The 20,258-nt window shown below is 37.6% G+C and overlaps 1 protein-coding gene across 12 annotated transcripts in view; it reads left to right on the forward strand.

Moving 5' to 3' along the window:
* Positions 1–20,258, forward strand: part of BPTF (bromodomain PHD finger transcription factor) — a 150,737-nt gene that overhangs the window by 92,952 nt on the left and 37,527 nt on the right. For 7 of the 12 annotated variants that reach the window (XM_035026244.1, XM_035026235.1, XM_035026238.1 and 4 more), the window contains 11 exons: positions 220–349; positions 1,314–1,452; positions 4,675–4,854; positions 5,939–8,249; positions 12,473–12,597; positions 13,394–13,522; positions 15,707–15,857; positions 16,161–16,284; positions 18,396–18,642; positions 18,997–19,158; positions 19,376–19,527. In XM_035026244.1, coding sequence (XP_034882135.1) covers positions 220–349; positions 1,314–1,452; positions 4,675–4,854; positions 5,939–8,249; positions 12,473–12,597; positions 13,394–13,522; positions 15,707–15,857; positions 16,161–16,284; positions 18,396–18,642; positions 18,997–19,158; positions 19,376–19,527 — 3,850 coding nt within the window. The remainder of the gene's footprint in view (positions 1–219; positions 350–1,313; positions 1,453–4,674; positions 4,855–5,938; positions 8,250–12,472; positions 12,598–13,393; positions 13,523–15,706; positions 15,858–16,160; positions 16,285–18,395; positions 18,643–18,996; positions 19,159–19,375; positions 19,528–20,258) is intronic. The other 5 variants (XM_035026240.1, XM_035026242.1, XM_035026247.1 and 2 more) reach the window with 3 other exon arrangements.

Genomic DNA, 20,258 nt, shown 5'->3' on the forward strand with positions numbered 1-20,258 from the left:
GGAAGGATGGCATGTTTTTGCTTCTTTCTACTGTTTGATTTTTCCCGTTATGGAATTATTTACCTACTTATTTTTGTGAGTTGGAGTTGTCTAGGTCATGGGAATATAGCTAACCATCCTTTGATTCTGTCTTCCTAATTTGCAGTAGTGTATTTTTATCTTTTTAATTTATTTTTCAAAGTCAAATGCAGTTCTGTCTTTCCATTCATATATTCTTAGGTTACACAGGATGACGTCAATTGAAAGAGAAGAAAAGGAGAAAGTCAAGAAAAAAGAGAAAAAACAAGAAGAGGAAGAAACAATGCAACAGGCTACATGGGTAAAATACACGTTTCCAGTTAAACATCAGGTAATTTTTATTATAGTCTTTTAAAATAGGGTTAGCCATTTCTGAGACTTGTATTCTGCAACTTTGAGTATCTAAATTTTGTTTTACTTTTGACACAATCTTTTATTTAATGTAGTTGGAACAAAGTAAATCTTTCTGGCCATTTTTATAAGCATAGGTTTATCTTACTAGAATATAGGTGGGCTATTAGACTAATTTGTTGAAATTGTTAGAAAACTGTAAAATTGTGTTACATTTTTCATATTAGAAAGGGGTACAATTGACCTTGGGAAAACATGGGTTTGAACTGCATGGGTCCACTTACACACAGATTTTTTTCCGGTAAATATAGTACAGTACTGTAAGTGTATTTTTCTTCCTTCTGATGTTTGTTTTCTTTTTTTTTTTTAAAGATTTATTTATTTTAGAGAAAGGGTGGGGGTAGAGGGGCAGAGAGAGTCTTAAGCAGACTCCCCGCTGAGTGCAGAGTCCGTCGCGGGGCTCAATCTCATGACCCTGAGACCATGACCTGAACCAAAAGTAAGAGTCGGACGCTTAACCGACTGCACCACCCAGGTGCCCCCTTCCTTATGATTTTCTTAATGACATTTTCTTCTCTCTAGCTTACTCTGTTGGAAAGAGTTCAGTATATAATGCATATAACAAACAAAATATGTGTTAATCAGCTGTTTATGTTATTGGTAAGGCTTTGGTCAACAGGAGGCTATCGGTAGTTAAGTTTTGGGGGAGTCAAAAGTTACACGTGGATTTTTGACTGCATGGGGGGGCGGCAAACCCCCATGGTGTTCAAGGGTCGTCTGTAATCAGTTTTTTCATAAATCTTTGATTTCTGTTGAAAATAAAATTGATTGGTAAACTTACTTGCCTGACTATTGATCTTGTTTAGTAATAATGAGTAAAACCAGATGTGCTTTATAAAAGCTTTCTCATTCTCTTTTAATCAGAATGTTTTCATTTACACCAGGTTTGGAAACAAAAAGGAGAGGAATACAGAGTAACAGGATATGGTGGTTGGAGCTGGATTAGTAAAACTCATGTTTATAGGTTTGTTCCTAAATTGCCAGGCAATACTAATGTGAATTACAGAAAGTCATTAGAAGGAAGTAAGTAATTAAAGTTATTTTTTCTGTGTTATAGTTTCTGATTTTGTACTATTTATTATAAATTTGTAGTACATTGTCCATATTTTGGATAAAAGTGTTTTTCTGGAATTTTTAATTGAACATGCAAAACTGCCAATGTAGCTTATGAATAATAAACTCTAAAATACTTTAAATTACCTTTATTCTCAGGATTTTCATATCTAGGATTTCAGTTAAAGAAGATAGAATAGAACTTACTAAAAAAAAGAAAAAGAAAAAAGGCCTCAGCCACCTAATTGTTTTTCTAAAATCTTAAATTCAGTATTACCTTACTTCTTAAGGAACCACCTATCTGGTAACCTCAACGTCATAGCACGTAACAAAGCCAGAAAGGAAGTGATAGAGACTTCCTTAACACTACCTCATAAATGAGGGAGGTATTAACTCAATTTGTGCTATTCGCTAACAACTTTTAGTATTTAGAGTCACGGAACTCTAGAGGGGAACTGCCCTATTAAGAGACCCATCTATTTTGAATCTCACATTCCATGAGCAGATTATTTCATGAAAATGTAAAGTTATGTACAGGTCACCTAGGTAGAGAGGGATAGAGCCCTGACTGGAATCCATGTCTCCTCATTCCCACTGTCCTTTTTGCACTCTCTTTTTGCCATCTCTCTTTTGTTACCACAGCTTCTCTCCTGTGAAGCCTTTGCTGCAGTGAGTACTGTAATACATAGCCAACTAATTTGACTTCCTTGTGAATGGTTCTGGTGAACCCTGGACTGGTTAGATATTTGAAACCATTAATGTGGTCAAGTTACCATTTTGGATTACCCTTTAACAGAAAAAAATACGTATTTCATAAGGCTCACTGGAACTTACAGGGACTGGGAGTGTCTTGCACATAATAGATGCTTAGTGAATATTTCTGTTTGCCAAATAGAACTATTCAATATTAAATTCTATTATAATCTGATTATATTCAAGCTAAATGCCCTTTTATAAGAAATTCTAAAAGATTAACATTTTTTTATTTTTTTATTTTTATTTTTTTTAAGATTTTATTTATTTATCAGAGAGAGAGAGAGACAGAGTCAGGCAGAGGGAGAAGCAGGCTCCTTGCTGAGCAAGGAGCCCGATGTGGGATTGATCCCAGGACCCTGGGATCATGACCTGAGCCGAAGGCAGAGGCTTAACCGACTGAGCCACCCAGGCGTCCCAAGATTAACTTTTTTTTTTTTTTAAAGATTTAAGATTAACATTTTTTAAATTGCCATTTTGTTGCTCCAGTTACCCACATAGCACTTAGAATTATAAGGAGTTTTTGTTTAGTTGTGTCTGACCTGGTTTGTCTTGTGTAGTAAAATCCATATTATCAATAAGCAAAATATTTAGGCTTTTGTAGATTTATCTTACATCCACTTTCCTTAGCATACGGTTTCTATTGTCCAAATGCTGGGCCTTTATCCAGTCAGGTACCAAGTTGGTTTTCCAGCATCTTTTGAGCTTTTCCTCTTAGATGGTAGCAGTGCACATTGTTAGCCTAATTTAACTACACAATACAAATTACAGTGAAGGCCTTAGTAACCACCAATTTATAATCTCAGAACTGCTGGTCCTTATAATAATGGCTAATCTAGTCTGATCATATGATAGAGGCACAGATGTGTTGGAGAAAACAGAAATGCAGTTCAGGGAACCTTGACTTAGCATCAGAAGACTAGATGTTTGACTTGTTTGACTGCTGACTGTGTCCTTATCTCTAACCTCCATTCTAACTCAGACTGGATGCATTTGTTTTGCATATTAGTTTATAAGTGTTAGTAAAGGTATTGATGTGCAAGGATTAACAAAGGATATTAATTAGTAGTCTGTATGTCAAGAAGACCTTTATGGAGGGGAAATCCCCCAAATATTTTATAATTGTCTTTTTTAAGTCTCCGGGTTATTAAAGCTTTTAAATGGGGTTAGTGCCATCATATAAAGCTCTCTTTGAGCACCTTGAAATCATTGAAAACATATTGCCCAGTTATTCTGAAATAACTTAAAGAAGGACTGAATAAGAAGAGTATCAGTTTAGTTTTTGTCCTTTAGATACCTGGGGGTCCAGACACATCCTGTCACCGTTTTCTATGATTTTTTTCTTCTTTCACCAATATCCTACTGTCTTGACAGATACCGAGTTTGTTTTTTGCACTCTTTTCCCTTCCCTCAGCCAGATCTTTCTGGAAAAAGTCATTTATTTAAATAAGAAGTAGGTACATGGTTCTAAGTCTTTGGGATATTTGGGATCAAGTGAAGAAGAAAATAAAAAATAGAAAATGCCTGTAAGGCCCAAGAAAATTCATCTGGACAATAGTTCTGTATCATGGGTTTGGTTTTTTTTTTCTCTTATGGAAAGTTTGAAACTACAACTTTACCACGGAAGTAAAAGAATAGAATATTGAACCCCCATGCAGCCATCATTCAGCTTCTGTCACTCTCCTGTTAGTTGTCATCGCCTACTTTTTTTCCTGGAGTTTTTTTTTTTTTCCATGTATTTAGAGCAAATTCCAGAAATCGTGTTATTTACCAGTTCAGTATATATCTCTTATTGGAGTGGACATTCCATAACCATCATGACAGTACCTGTTCAACAAACTAACAGTATTTAACACATCCATCTTGAGAGTGTCAGTTCCTATTCCAATTACCCCAGTTGTGCCAGAGATGCCATTTTACTGTTGGCAGTAAATCAGGTCCAGACAAGGCCAAACATTGTATTTGGTTATTTCTCTGAAGTCTCATTTATTCTGTGATAAATGCTATGATTCCCTACCCAGAAAAAGTCCATAAACAAACTTTTATAATTAATTTCACTGGCTCTTGGATAGCCTTGAAGTCTACCCATGGACTCTAGGTGAAAAATACTTAAGTATTTATCCTTCTAATGTGATTCTTTAACACAAAATATGTTAGAAACACTGATGTAGACTTTGTGGGGTCATTGAGCAGTTGAAATAGTCTCATGTGAAGGATTCTGAAGAACATCTAAAATGTACTCATTCCTTTTATGCTTTAGGTCAGCTGAGCATATTAGGAAAGTATATACTATCTTCAACTTTTGTGTTTTTTTTTTTTTTTTAATAAAAACAATGGTATAAATTGCTGGAAATTACTTGATAATCTCCACTAAACTAGATTTATTAAAGTAAATTGCTAATATTCAGACTACCCATAATTGTACTCAATTCTTTTTAGCCAAAAATAATGTGGATGAAAATATGGATGAGTCAGATAGAAGAAAAAGTCCACGGAGTCCAAAAAAAATAAAAACAGAGCCTGATTCTGAGAAAGGCGAGGTAAAAGATTCAGATGCTGCCAAAGGAGCAGACCAAAGTGAAATGGACGTTTCCAAGATTACTGAGAAGAAGGACCAAGGTAAGGAGAGTCAGGTGTGAAGGGCAGCCTGGGGGTGATAATGCATTGGATCTGGTTCACACAGCAGAAGAGGTACTGCCTTATCTTTCTTTGATGGCACCTTTATTGAGTCATAACTCATTTGCTATATAACTCACCCATTTAAAGTGTACAGTTTAGTGGTTTTTTAGTATTTCACAGAGCTGTTCACCTATCACCACAATCAATTTTAGAACATATTCATCACCCCAAAAGTAAACCTCATACTCATTCGCAGTCAGTCTCCAGTCCTCCCTAAATCCCCCCAGCCTACTAGTCTACTTTCTGTCTCTATGGATTTGCCCAATTTTGGATGTTCTGTCTAAATGGAATCATATAATATGTGGTCCTTCGTGACTGACTTCTTGGACTTGGTGTAATGTTTTCCAGGTTCATCCATGTTGTAGCATGTGTCAGCATTTTGTCATTCCTTTTTATTTCTGAATAATAATAGTCCATTGTATAGACGTGCCACTTTTTGTTTATCCATTCATCAGTTGATGGACATTTGGGTTGTTTCCACTTTTTGGCTGTTATGAAAACTGATAAGGACGTTCGTGTACAAGTTCTTATATGGACATATGCTTTCATCCCTCTTGGGTAAATACCTAGTAGTGGAATTACTGGGTCATGAGCTAATAACTCTGTGTCCAACCTTCTGAGGAACATATATTGTCTTTTGTGAAAAGTCATTTTTTAAAAACTAGATAAACTAGGTAATATATGAGCCCTAAGATATTTTATGACTACAAAATAGTCTATACAAAATATTCCATGAAGGTACTGGCGTATGGGCTGTCACGTGCTAAGTAGTTTTACATTGTGACATTCCAATTTCAGATACTAAGAATCAGAATATTTAAATATTTACTAGATGTTTTTAAACCTTTTATAAAGTTTAGCCCTGTCGATCTATCTTAATCATGTATCAGGAGCTTTCGAATATATATTTATATCGAAGCTCTTGAGTGAAAACAAGAAACATTGGTAGTTTCTAAAATAAAATATTGTGAATTCCGCATTTGAGACTAAAAGTTACACTTACGTAAATGTCTTTGTTTCACAGATGTACAAGAAATTTTAGATTCTGACAATGAGAAACCCTTTAAGGAAGAACCAATGGAGATAGATGATGATGTGAAAACAGAGCCACGTATAAACTGTCAGGAAGGTTCTCAAGTAGATGTGGTCAATGTCAGTGAGGGCTTCCATCTAAGGACTAGTTATAAAAAGAAAATTAAATCATCCAAACTAGATGGACTTCTTGAAAGGAGAATTAAACAGTTTACACTGGAAGAAAAACAGCGCCTCGAGAAAATGAAGTTGGAGGGTGGAATTAAGGGTATAGGAAAGGCCTCTACAAGTTCTTTGAAAAGCCTTTCTGAGTCACCAGTAACAATGAAAGCAAAAGAAGGGTGTCAAAGTGACTCACTTAGACAAGAACAAAGCCCTAATGCAAGTAATGGTAAATCTGAAGATGTGATTCGGGGATGTTCACAAAGCGATTCCTCAATTCTTGGAATCGGTGATCCTGATCATACAACAGACAGACTTTATCCAAAAGATCAAATGTTAGATGACATCTCCATTCAGAGTCCAGAGACAAACTGTCAGAAACAAAATTCTGTTGGAAATGACATAGATGAGAGTCTCTCTGAACCTACCAGTCAAGGCCAGGAACCTGGTAAGATTAAAACAAGAGGAAGTGACTTTCTCATTGGTGACTCCAAACTAGCCAGTGCAGATGAAATTGGTACTTTGATCTATAAGAACAAAAAACCACTCATACAGGAGGATAATGACACCATTGTTTCTCCTTCCCAGAGCCCTTCACTTCCATCAGTACCTAAAAGTACTGATGATAGAGATCTCCCATCTCTGTCAAAAGCAGTGGACTTTGAAGGAAAACTAGGATGTGTCTCTGAATATAACAGCACTTTGGAAAATAGTTCCGATACTATGTCTATTCAGGACAGCAGTGAAGAAGATATGATTGTTCAGAATAGCAATGAAAGTCTTTCTGAGCAGTTCATAACTCAAGAACAAGGTATTGAAGGCTTGGAACCATTGAAACGGGAGTTTGTTCCAGATAAATCCACTGGAAACTATGATAAAAGACCACAGGGTAAGGTAACTGAAGCAAATGGTAGAAAGCCAAGTCAAGAACAGAAATTAGAGGAGAGATCAGTTAATAAATGTATTGATCAAGTCAGTCTAAAAAGTAGCACTGACAAAAAGAATAATGAAAATCGAGAGTCTGAAAAGAAAGGACAGAAAGCAAGTACCTTTCAAATAAATGGAAAAGATAATAAACCCAAATCATATTTAAAAGGGGAATGCTTGAAGGAAATCTCTGAGGGTAAAGTAGTAAGTGGTGATATTGAACCAAAGCTTAATAATATAAATAAGATAATTCCTGAAAATGATATTAAGTCTTTGACTGCTAAAGAATCTGCTGTAAAGCCATTCATGAATGGTGATGTCATCATGGAAGATTTTAATGAAAAAAACAACCTGGAAATAAAGTCATCTTTACTGAGATCTTCAGATGCTGAAGGTGACTACCAAGACAGCGTAGAGACCGTGCCGTCAACCAAAGAGCCTGAGAGTGCACACGCTGCCATGCCTCCACTGTCTTGCCCAGAAAGCAGTTCAGCGAATCAGGTAGAAGATATGGAAATTGAAACCTCCGAAGTTAAGAAAGTTACTCCCTCACCTGTTACTTCTGGAGAGGAATCTAACCTCAGTAATGATTTTGTTGATGAAAATGGTCTGCCCGCCCACAAAGATGAAAATGTCAATGGAGAGCCCAAGAGAAAAACAGTCATCACAGAAGTCACCACCATGACATCCACGGTGGCCACAGAATCAAAAACTGTAATCAAAGTAGCAAAAGGTGATAAGCAGACTGTGGTCTCGTCCACAGAAAATTGTGCCAAATCCACTGTCACAACCACCACTACAACGGTAACAAAGCTTTCCACACCTGCCACAGGCAGCAGTGTGGACATCATCTCTGTGAAGGAGCAGAGCAAAACTGTGGTCACCACAACAGTGACAGACTCACTGACCACTGCAGGGGGCACTCTGGTGACATCTATGACCGTGAGCAAAGAATATTCCACAAGAGACAAAGTGAAACTCATGAAATTTTCAAGGCCCAAGAAGACTCGTTCAGGTACAGCTCTGCCATCCTATAGAAAGTTTATCACCAAGAGCAGCAAGAAGAGCATATTTGTTTTGCCTAATGATGACTTAAAAAAGTTGGCCAGAAAAGGAGGAATCCGAGAAGTCCCTTATTTTAATTACAATGCAAAACCTGCCTTGGATATATGGCCATATCCTTCTCCTAGACCAACCTTTGGTATCACTTGGAGGTATGTATTTGGGGAAGGGAGAAAGTCTTACAAGCATTATCTGATAGGCATATCTCATTTTTTGTAGAAAAAATGAGATAATAAGAGATGCGACAGGAAAGCAGAAGTTTAATGGGCCAAGTTAGCAGTGGAAATAAGATACAGAGAATCTTGAATTTGGCCAGCTGGGAGATACTCAAGTTTCTTAGGGAAAAATCTTAATAAAAGACTGAAAAAATGTAAGGGAATTCTTTAAAGTGAAATTCAGTTTTACTTTTCACAAGACAGAAGAAACATGTCAAACATAGTTGTTTTTGTGGTTTAACTTTCCAAGTTATTGCCATGTGTTTGCCTTGGGAATGAGAGAATTGCAGACTTGGATAATCAACTTTCTGGAATGTTTGTATTTTATTTCTATTAGGTAATTCATAGAAACATAAAGACATAGGAAACATGCCTGGGAATCACACAAAGTTCATCGTAATGTGGAAATCTTCCTAATGTAATTTATTTGCATGGTAAACATTTGTTTTGGAGTTCTTTGTTATTTATGTGAGAAGAGGTAGTCTCAGATTCCTTAGGGATTTTTTTAAACCCAGAAATAGTCTTAATTTAAAATTTTCTGGGCATTAAGCTTTGGGGATGAGTCATGAGTACGTAGTGTTGGCAGTTGTCAGATCGTGTAGTTTTATATTGGGAAAGGATCTTAGAAATTCTTATCTTTTAGAGATGTGTAATAATTTGCCTCTGGCCACAGAGGGACAGAGTTAGGAATAGTGCCCGGTTTTCCTAAATCCCAGTCCAGTACTGCTGCTATATCACATTTCACATTATCTGTCCTTGCTTTGTCCTTTTTCATGTCCTTGTCTTTTTATCTTTGCACCCTCACAACTGGAAAGGATGGAACATAAACACTGAAAACATAAGAGTTTCTGTGGGGCATGCTTGGAAGTCAGGAACAGTCTTGATTGCTGCTAGATTTTGATAGGAACCTGAAGTTATTTTAGGAAGTGACTGAGCCAGCTCCATTGCACTCTAGGCTTCATTTCTGTATGTCTTTATTATGGTTCCAGTTTCTTTAAGTTAAAACCATACCTTTTGTTTGTTTGTTTCTTTTATATTATAATTAGTATTATAAAACAAAAAGTGTAAATGAGTACTCTCTCTAAAGGAATGAACTTATTAATATGACCAGTCATAGTTGGTTTGACCAAGGTTTTTATAACTCTTTTGATTTGAATTAAAATATCATCACTCCATTACACATTCAATAGAGACAGCTGAAAAGTACAATTTCTCTGCAGGGCCTGCAATGAAGGATTTGCAGAATCCTGCAGGGAATCAAGGAACTCTTCATTACAGTTCATGGATTTATAGGATTACTCTGCACTTTTCTGCTTTCTTCATTGAGAGCGGTCCCAAAATGTATCCTTGACTGTCCTGCAGGTAACTTCTTTCCCACTGGAAAAGTTACTATGTACAAATACTTTAATTAAAATGACCTGGCAGTTGTGGAGGCCAACCTTTCTGCTCTTTTCTTTTCTGAAGTGGAAGGTAGGCTCAACTGGGAAGCACTTTTCTCTGAACCAGGTCCGATCAGGTGTTGCCCAGGGCCCTTTTCTGCACGGCTGGGTTTCAGGAGCCTTGTATTATTATGTTTTAATATGCACTGTGGGCACAATTGGTATCTGTTTAGTTAATTTCTCATTTTATAATGGAAGGAAATACCTTCCTGTATATTTTAAACAGATATTGCCGTCAAATATGTGCTAACGTCTAAATTTGCTGAAGTTGAGGGAAACAGAATCCCTTGTATCTAACAGAGGCATGGGTAAATATGTAACATATTCTTGACTTTAGAATGCATTTTTAAAAAGTGTATTGCTGTAAAAACCATGCATGTGAAATGCATTTTTATACTCAAACTTGAATAAAATAATGTCTGATGCTTAGAGTAGAAGCCAAGAATGCCAAGAGGTGCATGTTTGATCTTTATTAATGTTAAGGCTGAGCAGTAGTGAAAAGTGAAACTCGTCTTGTCAACTCATTAGGCCTCTTTTTTCCTCCACACTGTCCATTCTCTTACTTCCTTTTTCCCAGGCCCTGATTCTGTGTTTCATTATCACTTGGAACCAGTAGTTGCCTCCACAGTGCTGCCCAAACGATTCTCCCAAAAGGCAGATCGATTCTGTGACTATTCTGACTGAGCTGAGCAGCCTTCAGAGTGTTAACTACAGCTGCGGGGCTGGGGGGTGGCGGGCGGTGAGCTCGTCACCTGTGCACCGTGTCTGTGAGAAGTACTTCCCTTTACAACCCATCCTATACTGGATGCGTTTCAGAAGGCTTCATACCGCTCACCTCCAGGGCTCTTCTTCTGTCCTCCCCTTTGGTGCAGTACATTCGGACTCTGCAGTCCTCTCTCGTGCCGGCTTCCTCTCTTGCTGCGCTTCCACACCCCTTCCCTCCCGTCAGAGCACACCAGATGTGGTTTCTGGGAAGAAGAGTGTGCTGTGGTACACTTTCCTCCTGAGCATATGTATGCCCTTGCCCTGGTGTAGCCACCTCCGCATCTTTGTCCTTTGAGACTCAAGCTAAGCTCTGCTCCCCATCCCAGAGCCGAGTCAGGGGCTCCTCGCACTTACCTCTGGTACAGCTCCTGAGGATGCGAGAACAGATTATGATTTATTTCCCTGTCTCCAGCTCCTTTCAGTTAGTCTAACACACATAGAAGGCACTCAAGTATTTTTTGAACGAATACGTGAATGAACAGGCTTTTGGTGTGTGCCCCGGCTGTGGTGTTTCCATTGCAAAATATAGAGATGCATTGAAGTTGTAGAGAGTAATCCGAGGAAGAAGAGAGAGAATGAGAAACATTTCTCTTCCCACATACATAACCATTTGGCGTCCAGGGTTCCCTATGCATTTCTATAGGGTGTGGTCTGAAAGTGACACGTACTTTCCACCCCCTTCTCAGGACATCCCTGCACTGGATAACATTGACCCTCCCCTTTAAGAATTGTTCTGTCCAGGTCAGAGGATTCACAGGGCGACAGCACAACAAAGGAAATCCTGGTGTCACAGGCGGAGATGGGAATTTAAGAAGCTGCTGCAACTCTTTGGTTGGAGTGTTTCCCTTTCTCACATTGTTCATTTTCCCAGCTTAATGTTTAGAATAGAAAGCATTGCCTCTCAAATACAAATTGTCTTAAGGTTTACCTTCTACCTCTGTTAGAGGAGGAAATTATTTTAGTTGTATAGATTTTTCTGTATACTCGAATTAATCAGGATATTCATTTATAAAGTACATGGAAATGTCAACAGAGTTTAATTACACAAAGACCACACTAATAGAGAAATGATACCCTTAGGGCTGCTTTACAGTATTTCATGGTTAGTTCCATCTTGGGACATAATATTCATTGCAGTTATAAACTCATTCTGAAATATATCTTTAATATTATTTTTAAAAGAGTATCTAAAATGTTCAATAACTGCACCCAATGCTTAGAAAAAACCTGAACACAGAGATTCCTTTGTCTCCTGATCAATAACTAATCTAGTATTGTCCTTTTTTATTACTGATTATATTGTAGAATTCTACCTACTATTATTCTAATGTGGTTAGTGTTTATTAGTATTAGCAGGTCATTATCATCAGGTAGTTCATGTTTTGCAGAACCACCATTTGGATACAAAATTTCTGTCCATTTGGAAAGGCCTTACTGGATTTGTAGGGGGGGTCTTTTTTTTTTTTTTTTTTCTGTTCTGTTTTGTGTTTTGAGAAAATTTAAACAATTGCAGTTTGTTTCAGCACAAATCAATCAGTTAAGATTTTATCCTTCAAAACCTTTATCATCTTTAGTAACACAGTTATATTTCTCTATATTTGTTCTCCTTTGTAATTTCTCTAACACATATTTTGGAATTAGGCTAAATGTATAAAATCTTCATAAATTCTTGCCATGTCAGTCTTAAAATGAAACATGCTCATTTTACAAATTTATATGGTATTTGAAGCGACTACAGACCCTTTTTAAGTTGTTAGGTGCATGTTATGCCTAGGAACAAAAAAGTTATTAAGGGATGTATAATAGCCACAGTGCTTACAAAATCGTATTATGATTATTAAAATCATAATGAAGACAAGATACAGCCCTTTGGTTTAATAATAGAAGGTGTGTGTGCGTGTGCGTGCGTGTGTACTACACAATACATATGTAGTTTTTCTTGGGTTTTTCTTTCAGGTATAGACTTCAGACTGTAAAGTCCTTAGCTGGAGTGAGCCTTATGTTACGGTTACTGTGGGCAAGCCTGAGATGGGATGACATGGCGGCCAAGGCTCCTCCAGGAGGAGGGACTACGCGGACAGGTAAGGGTTTCTTATTTTCTAGTTTAAGTTGAAAAGAGAAAAAAATCACTTGACAGTTCACTTAATTTTAAGCATTTCTGTTATTTATTAAAATACAACGCTTATGTATAAAAATATAGCTTGCTAAAGTTGGGCAGCACATGCTGTAAGATCCTGGGGGCAGGGAAGGGGGTTCAGATTATAAGGTGAGTCACTTATGTGTGAACCAGTCTGAATTTTTAAAGGATCTTTGTTGGGGCACCTGGGTGGCTCAATCGGTTAAGCATCTGACTCTTGATTTTGGCTCAGGTCATGATCTTGGGGTTGTGAGATTGAGCCCTGCCTTGGGCTCCATGCTCAGCAGAGAATCTGCTTGAGACTCTCTCTCTCCCTCCCTACCCCACCCACAACTCCCACAACCCCCCATGCTCACTCACTTGCGCGTGTGCGTGCACTCACTTTCAAAAAATAAATCTTTTTTTAAAAAAAGATCTTTATTATTGTAGAGTATAAGTCATTTAAACTGGGACATCTGGAACCCTATGCTTGCTGCTTCTTTCTACTCTTATTATTTTGACTGTTTTGCCGCCAGAAACTAAGCTGCCCCCAAATAGCATTTTGCTCAGTTTAGAAATTTTCACTGAGGAAGAAAGTATTATTGCACTCTAGCAGTGACCCTAAAGTCATTAATTAATCAGTTGTTTGCAAAAGTTTATTCCATGTGTGTCTCCTTTTTTTAAAGCACCAGATGTTATACCTTTTTAGTCTCTGAATATTTTAGGTGGTTATTAATATTATGTGGATTAAATCACCATAGAAACATCTGAAACTGAAATCACAACAACAGAGATAATTAAAAGGCGAGATGTTGGTCCTTATGGCATTCGATCTGAATATTGTATCCGGAAAATCATTTGCCCCATTGGAGTTCCAGAAGCACCAAAAGGTAAGGAATACAAAGAATTCTGTTCTTTTGTTATTGACCTATTAACCGTATCTTTTATGAATTAAAATTTGATTATAGGGACACCTGGGTGGCTCAGTCAGTTAAGTGTCTGCCTTCAGCTCAGGTCATGATCCCAGGGTCCTGGGATCAGTCCTGCATCAGGCTCCTTGCTCAGCGGGGAGCCTGCTTCTCTCTCTCTGCTTGCCACTTCCCCTGCTTGTACTCTCTCTCTCTGACAAATAAATAAAATCTTTTTAAAAAATTTGATAATAATTGTTAATAATTCCACTTTTGAAAAAGAGATCTTTTCATTACAATCTATTATATTTTTTAAAATGATATTTAAGTAATAAACCCTAACAGGATTTCACTAGACACACATATCTATAGGCATTGTTCCAAACACAGGGAGGGTACAGAGAAGTATAATAATACCTCTTATAGGGGCACCTGGGTGGCTCAGTTGGTTGAGTGTCTGACTTGGTTTTGGCTCAGGTCACGATTTCATGGGTTGTGGGATCGAGCCCCATGTCAGGCTGTAGCTCAGCAGGAAGTGTGCTTGAAAGATTCTCTCCCTCTGCCCCTCCACCCGCTTGTACTCGTGCGTGCGTGTGAGCTCTCTCTCTCTCAAAATAAATAAGTCTTAAAGAATAATGATACCTCTTACAGTTAAGCTGTGGAGCAGTGATTGACACCAGACTGTCAGCTCCAAGAGGGCAGCTCCTGAGTCTGTCTAGTTTGTTGTCCTGACACCTGCTGCAGAATCTGACACATAAGTGATCACTGACCATCTCTTGATTCAAGGGTTAAAGCTGTTGTGAAATACTTGAGTTCTCAGGGTAGAAATAATCTAAGAGGCATAAAGAGTGTGAATCAGTAAACATTTATAGAGCAACTACATGATAAGCACTAGACAGCAAATACATGGAAGAATGGGATTCAGCCCCTATTCTCACAGAAGCAAAGAAAAGGTTATAGGATTATACTTCTGTAACGAGAATCAAAACTGTTAATGCTAAAAAGAGTTCAGTGAGGTGACTGGACTCGAGATACAGTTTAAAATCAATAATTTTATTTCATACGTGCAATAAAAACATTTAGGGAAAAATCCTTTATGAAATGGGTAAAAAGAGAATGCTGTCCTTAGAAACATGCTATTTAATAATAGAAGCTAATTGTCCCCAAATGTATACAATTTACATTTTGAAATCAATTGAATTAAGTCAAAAGTTCATCTTGGAGAATAAATGAGAATAGATTTTTTTAAAAAGAACCTCAATAAGGGATACTGTCCTAGTAGAGGATGAAAATTAGCATAATTAAAACAGGGTTGTTGTGGAACTGAGACAGCTCAGTTGATGGGCAGAGAAACAGATGGAACAAGCGGTTTCTGACCCATCTTCAGTCTTGGCCCCAGAGCTTTCAGATCACCGCAATCTCCTTGGATCGCATTTCTTTGCCTCTTACCACTTTGGATAACCTAGGTCCTACCGCTGTTTCTGTTTTCTTCGACTGCTTCCCTATTCCCTGAACAAATGGGATGGTTCAATGCTTGCCTCTTCCTACTTTTTATTTTTAAAATCTTACCATTAGGAAATTTTACCTCTGCTTAATAGTTTCAGATCCCTTCTTTACATGGGCAACTTCCAAATCCCCCTTCTCAGTTCTGTGATGGAAAATACACATTGCCAGAATAGTACATGCCAAGGACCCCCAGCCCAACTGTGTGGGAAGAATGCGCTAGGCTTCTTGAAGGACAAGTATCCATGTCGGTGTGTGAAGGATAAATAGACGTTAGTCAAGTGAGGGGGACAGAGCCTAGGAGTAGTGTTACAGGCAGATGGAACAGGCTGGGTAAAGGCTTACAGGTCTTTTATATCAGGGGCCAGCAAACCTGGCCCATGAGCTTTGACCCACCACCTGGTTTTGTTAATAAAGTTTGATTGGAACACAGCCATACATATTCACTTTATGTATTGTTTCTGGCTCTTTTCATGATACAGAGGCACAGCTGAATAGTTGTAACAGAGACCATCTGTCCTGCGTAGTGTAAAGTATTTACCATCTGGCCCTTTAAGAAAAAGTTTGCCAACTCCTGTTTTTCATGATCTAAGAGGAGATGCCAGAAGTATTGTAATTTTAGAAGCTATATTTGCTTAAAATGCTCTGATTTCTTTTCCAAAGAAACACCTACACCTCAGAGGAAAGGCCTTCGATCAAGTGCATTACGGCCAAAGAGACCAGAAACGCCCAAGCAAACTGGCCCTGTTATTATTGAAACTTGGGTAGCAGAGGAAGAGTTGGAATTGTGGGAGATCAGGGCGTTTGCTGAAAGGTAAGGAAATGGTTTACATGTAATCAGATATTTGAAGCTTAACTTCAGTATATCCTAGTTAATTTTATTTCACCTCTTGATTTTAAGTGCTAGCTATAGATCATTTGTTAAAGTCTTGTTTCTAATTTTAATGTGTTTTATCCATTTGTCAGTTTCTAATTATCTTACATTTATTGTTTTTAAGCAGAAATAATTTTATATCTTTTTATAATATGAAAGTCGACCAGATTTCACTTAATATTTGATACCAGTTGTCTAATAGTGTAGTTTCTGATAAAATTCCTCCTTTTTTCCCCCCTGCAGAGTGGAGAAAGAAAAGGCACAAGCAGTTGAGCAACAGGCTAAGGTTAGTGAACAGAAGAAGGCAGAGGACTTCAAGGCCCACATGGAGGCTCACCTCAAACAGCAGCGCTTGGCTGTCCAGCAGGTGGGGGAGTTGGTACTAGGCCCACCTGGCAGCGAATTGACATTTTTAGCCAAATTCATGCACACCAAAAGCACAATAACGATATATTCATGTGGTTTTATTTATTATCTCTAGAATTCAGTGGGTAAGTGTTGTTACTAAAATATCGTTGGCACACATTGTTACATTAGCTTGAAGTGTTTGTGGGTAATTTTCAAAGATAATGTTTTCCTACCAAGTTCCAATCTGTAATATCTCTGTAGGCCATGAAAAAGCAAATTGTACTAAAACTCTTAGGAGTTTGTTATAATTGAGGATCATAAAGCTCCTGATGGTTTCTTTGCATTTCCACACTATAAATGATGTACTGTATGTGCCTGAATATTAGGGGTTCACATAAAGGATGATTCCCCCTTTTTTCTCTTGAGAAAATCTATAAAAGTTTTTAGCCAACTTAAATATGTAAACTTTTAGGATATAGGTGAAATCAATAAAGGTCTACTTACAGTATCACTAACTTAGTTACATGTAAGTATTTAAAAATTACATATTATGTCAACCAGAATATTCATTTCAAACTGCTTTTTTCCTCTCACATTTTATAAAACATTCCTTTAAATTTTTATGCATCTTGGGCGCCTGGGTGGCTCAGTTGGTTGAGCGACTGCCTTCGGCTCAGGTCATGATCCTGGAGTCCCGGGATCAAGTCCCGCATCGGGCTCCCTGCTCGGCAGGGAGTCTGCTTCTCCCTCTGACCCTCCCCCCTCTCATGTGCTCTTTCTCTCTCATTCTCTCTCTCAAATAAATAAATAAAATCTTTAAAAAAAAAAAAAAATTTTTATGCATCTTTTACTTTGGTGTAGTGTAGGTCATTGCCTTCCCTTACGTCAAAGTTTGAGATAACTACACTTTTGGATTTTTTCATGTCTATCTGTCCATTCAGAGAAAAACTAACTAGTTGTTTTGTTTTTCATTTTATGGATGTATTTTTGTCATCTCTATAGTGAAACCTAATGTTTTACTTTTAAAAATTTATTTAAAATGCTTATTTACAAATACAGTCAACATTTCCAATTTTGAAGGCATACCCTCAGGAAATAACTACTAAACATGTGTTCCGTTTCTTTGTCTTTCCCCCTCCCCCACCTTTTTAAAACTGATTTCAGTCAGATGACATCTCTGAGTATCCAAAACTAAACTCCTTTTCTTCTGAGGAATGAGAAACTATGAGAAATACCTCACATTATATTCAGGCATACAGGATGTGTACAAAAGCAATCCTACATAGATTGTCTGTGATGTCATGGCAGGAGATAGTTCAGCATTGCAGTTTTATCTTGGTACACATCTCAGCCCCACCATTAACTTGCTCTGTCCAGGCCATCTACACAGTCTCTCTGAGTCTCAGTTTTGTCATCTTTAAGTTACAATACCAGTAACTTTATTGGGTTGGTCTGAGCATTAAATAAGATAATGATGATAAAGCATTTGCACGAGGTTTGAAATCAGTGCTGCCTCTTGTTCTTACATGTGGAAGCTTACGTCGTCGTGTCGGTCAGGAAGTGTTAGCAATCTATGATACAAGATGTACAAATTGTCTTTAAAAACCTTACCATCTGATCAGCTTATACCTCTCTGCATAAAATAGTCTAAAATATTTTTCTGTAAGAAATTTTGACCTGAGTAGTATAAGAAGTTTAGAAAAGATATTTTATTATAATTTTCAGCTTGCTTGCTTACCTGTTTGTGAACTGGAATAGTGATTAAATATTTACATGATTTTTATAATTGGATAAGTTAACATTACAGTAAACCAGAAACCTTTTACAGTTCCTGTCATTTGCTCTGTGCTCTAAATACATAAAGGTGTTCCTGTCTCCAGTGAGATTACCCGTGTCTCTTTTATTTGCAGTCTGAAAGCTTGGACATTTGTACAGGCTGTGGTTTAGAGTTGTAACAAAATGGCCTTCTTCAGGAAATTAAGGGCAAATTTATATGGACATATTTTCAGAAATATTTTAGAAATTTGATGCAGTTAGATTTGGAGAAATTATGGCTGGACTTCTTGCAGAATGGTATTGTTTTTATTTAGAACTCTTTTGGTTCATGTGTTCTCTCCCTGGCTTTTCTAGAAACGATTGGAACAGCAGAAGCCTACAGTAATTGCAGCTTCCACCACTTCCCCACCAAACAGTACAACTAGTACCATTTCTCCAGCACAAAAAGTTATGGTGGCCCCCATAAGTGGCTCAGTTACAACTGGAACTAAAATGGTTCTCACTACTAAAGTTGGATCTCCAGCCACTGTAACATTCCAGCAAAACAAGAACTTCCATCAGACCTTTGCTACGTGGGTTAAGCAAGGCCAGTCAAATTCAGGTACATAACTGTTATTGAAGAAAAGATTACTTTCATTTGGGGAAAAGAAATGTCATTCCTTTACTGAAATGAAACATTTCTTTAGAAAATTATTTTTCTTCTGCAGCTGATTGAGCGAACAAGCTGCAACAGTTGGTTTGTTACAGATAATATAATTATTACATAAGCGAGACTCCTCTCTTACATTATTTCACTTTCAACATTTACATAGTTCACTTACTTTGAGTGGAGAGGAATGTTTGTCTTAAAAATACAAAATGAGCCACATTTCATGCATTGGTGCCCTTCCTATAAGTCACTACGTTGCTGGTTATTTTAAATCTAAAGCTTATTAAATGTCTTATACCCCATTAGCCACCAGCACAGCTGCCACATCTGCTACAACCATTGCCAGCACAGGTCAGACGTTCCAAATTACAGGCAGTCCAGTCACTATGGCAGGAAAAGTAATTACCAAACTGCCACTTCCTGCAAACAGCAAGATTGTCGCTGTAAATGTGCCAGCAACACAAGGAGGTAAGGGAAATGGGAAGAGTTCTAATTCACATTTGCCAGATCATACTGTCGCCATTATTTTTCATTTCCTTTTCACTGATTTCAGTCCTCGGATCTCACATTCTGTGTAGCCCACTATAAAACCCTGCCACACGTAGTTCCTCCTCAGAAACCCAGCAACACCTGATGCTTTTTATTAAAGGGGCAGTTGTTAATGACTTCTTCATCTTTTTTTAAGGCGTTGTTCAAGTACAGCAGAAAGTCCTGGGTATCATTCCATCAAGTACAGGTACAAGCCAGCAGACCTTTACTTCATTCCAACCCAGGACAGCAACAGTCACAATCAGGCCCAATACCTCAGGCTCTGGAGGAACCACAAGCACTTCACAAGTAAGAATTCTTTACAGGCTTATTTTGTTTTGAAGTATTACGTACACCAAGTTGAAGTTTTCAGAACGGACTCTTCCAGTATTAATCCAGCTTCTAATATTCCTTTGCTTTTTACTTAATCTGAGACGAAGTACTGATTTTTTTAAAAAAATCTTTTCTATTTCTAAGCATGAATCATGCGAAATGTTAATTTTTAACATTTAGTTAATAGCATATTCGTATACGTTATGAGTCAAATTAATGCTTTCTAGGATTTTGTAAAGAAAATTCCTTCATGTGAAACAATGGGCAGCATTGGAGCCCCCAGGGAAACTTGCTGTGCAACTGAGAAGTAGAATGAAAATAGAATCCACGGCATTATAACTAACTAGTTTGTTATCAGCTGATATGCACACATATTAGATACATCATTTCTGTGGCTCTGGTATCATGGAAAAAAAGTTTGAAGTTTTGTAGACTTGAAAATGTAGGCTGAAAATTAATATGCTCTGTAGTCTCTCCTCTAAAAACATGAAAGAACATTGGGTTTCCGATCTTACTATTATACTCTGTGGGTGACAGATATGTATTGGACCTCAGGGAAAATAGGACTCAACATTTTCCTGTGGGCAGCCATGGTGGTTATAGAACAGAGCTTCACTGAGTCGTGTCCCTTCCTTCTAGTCTATAAAGCTCTACTTGGTATCCAGTGACCAGGAATTTCATATGATCTCATTTGAATTAAATTTTCT

Source organism: Mirounga leonina, unplaced genomic scaffold (genome assembly GCF_011800145.1).
Source record: "Mirounga leonina isolate KUSES-001 unplaced genomic scaffold, KU_Mleo_1.0 Mir_197, whole genome shotgun sequence".
In the NCBI taxonomy this organism is placed as follows: domain Eukaryota; kingdom Metazoa; phylum Chordata; class Mammalia; order Carnivora; family Phocidae; genus Mirounga; species Mirounga leonina.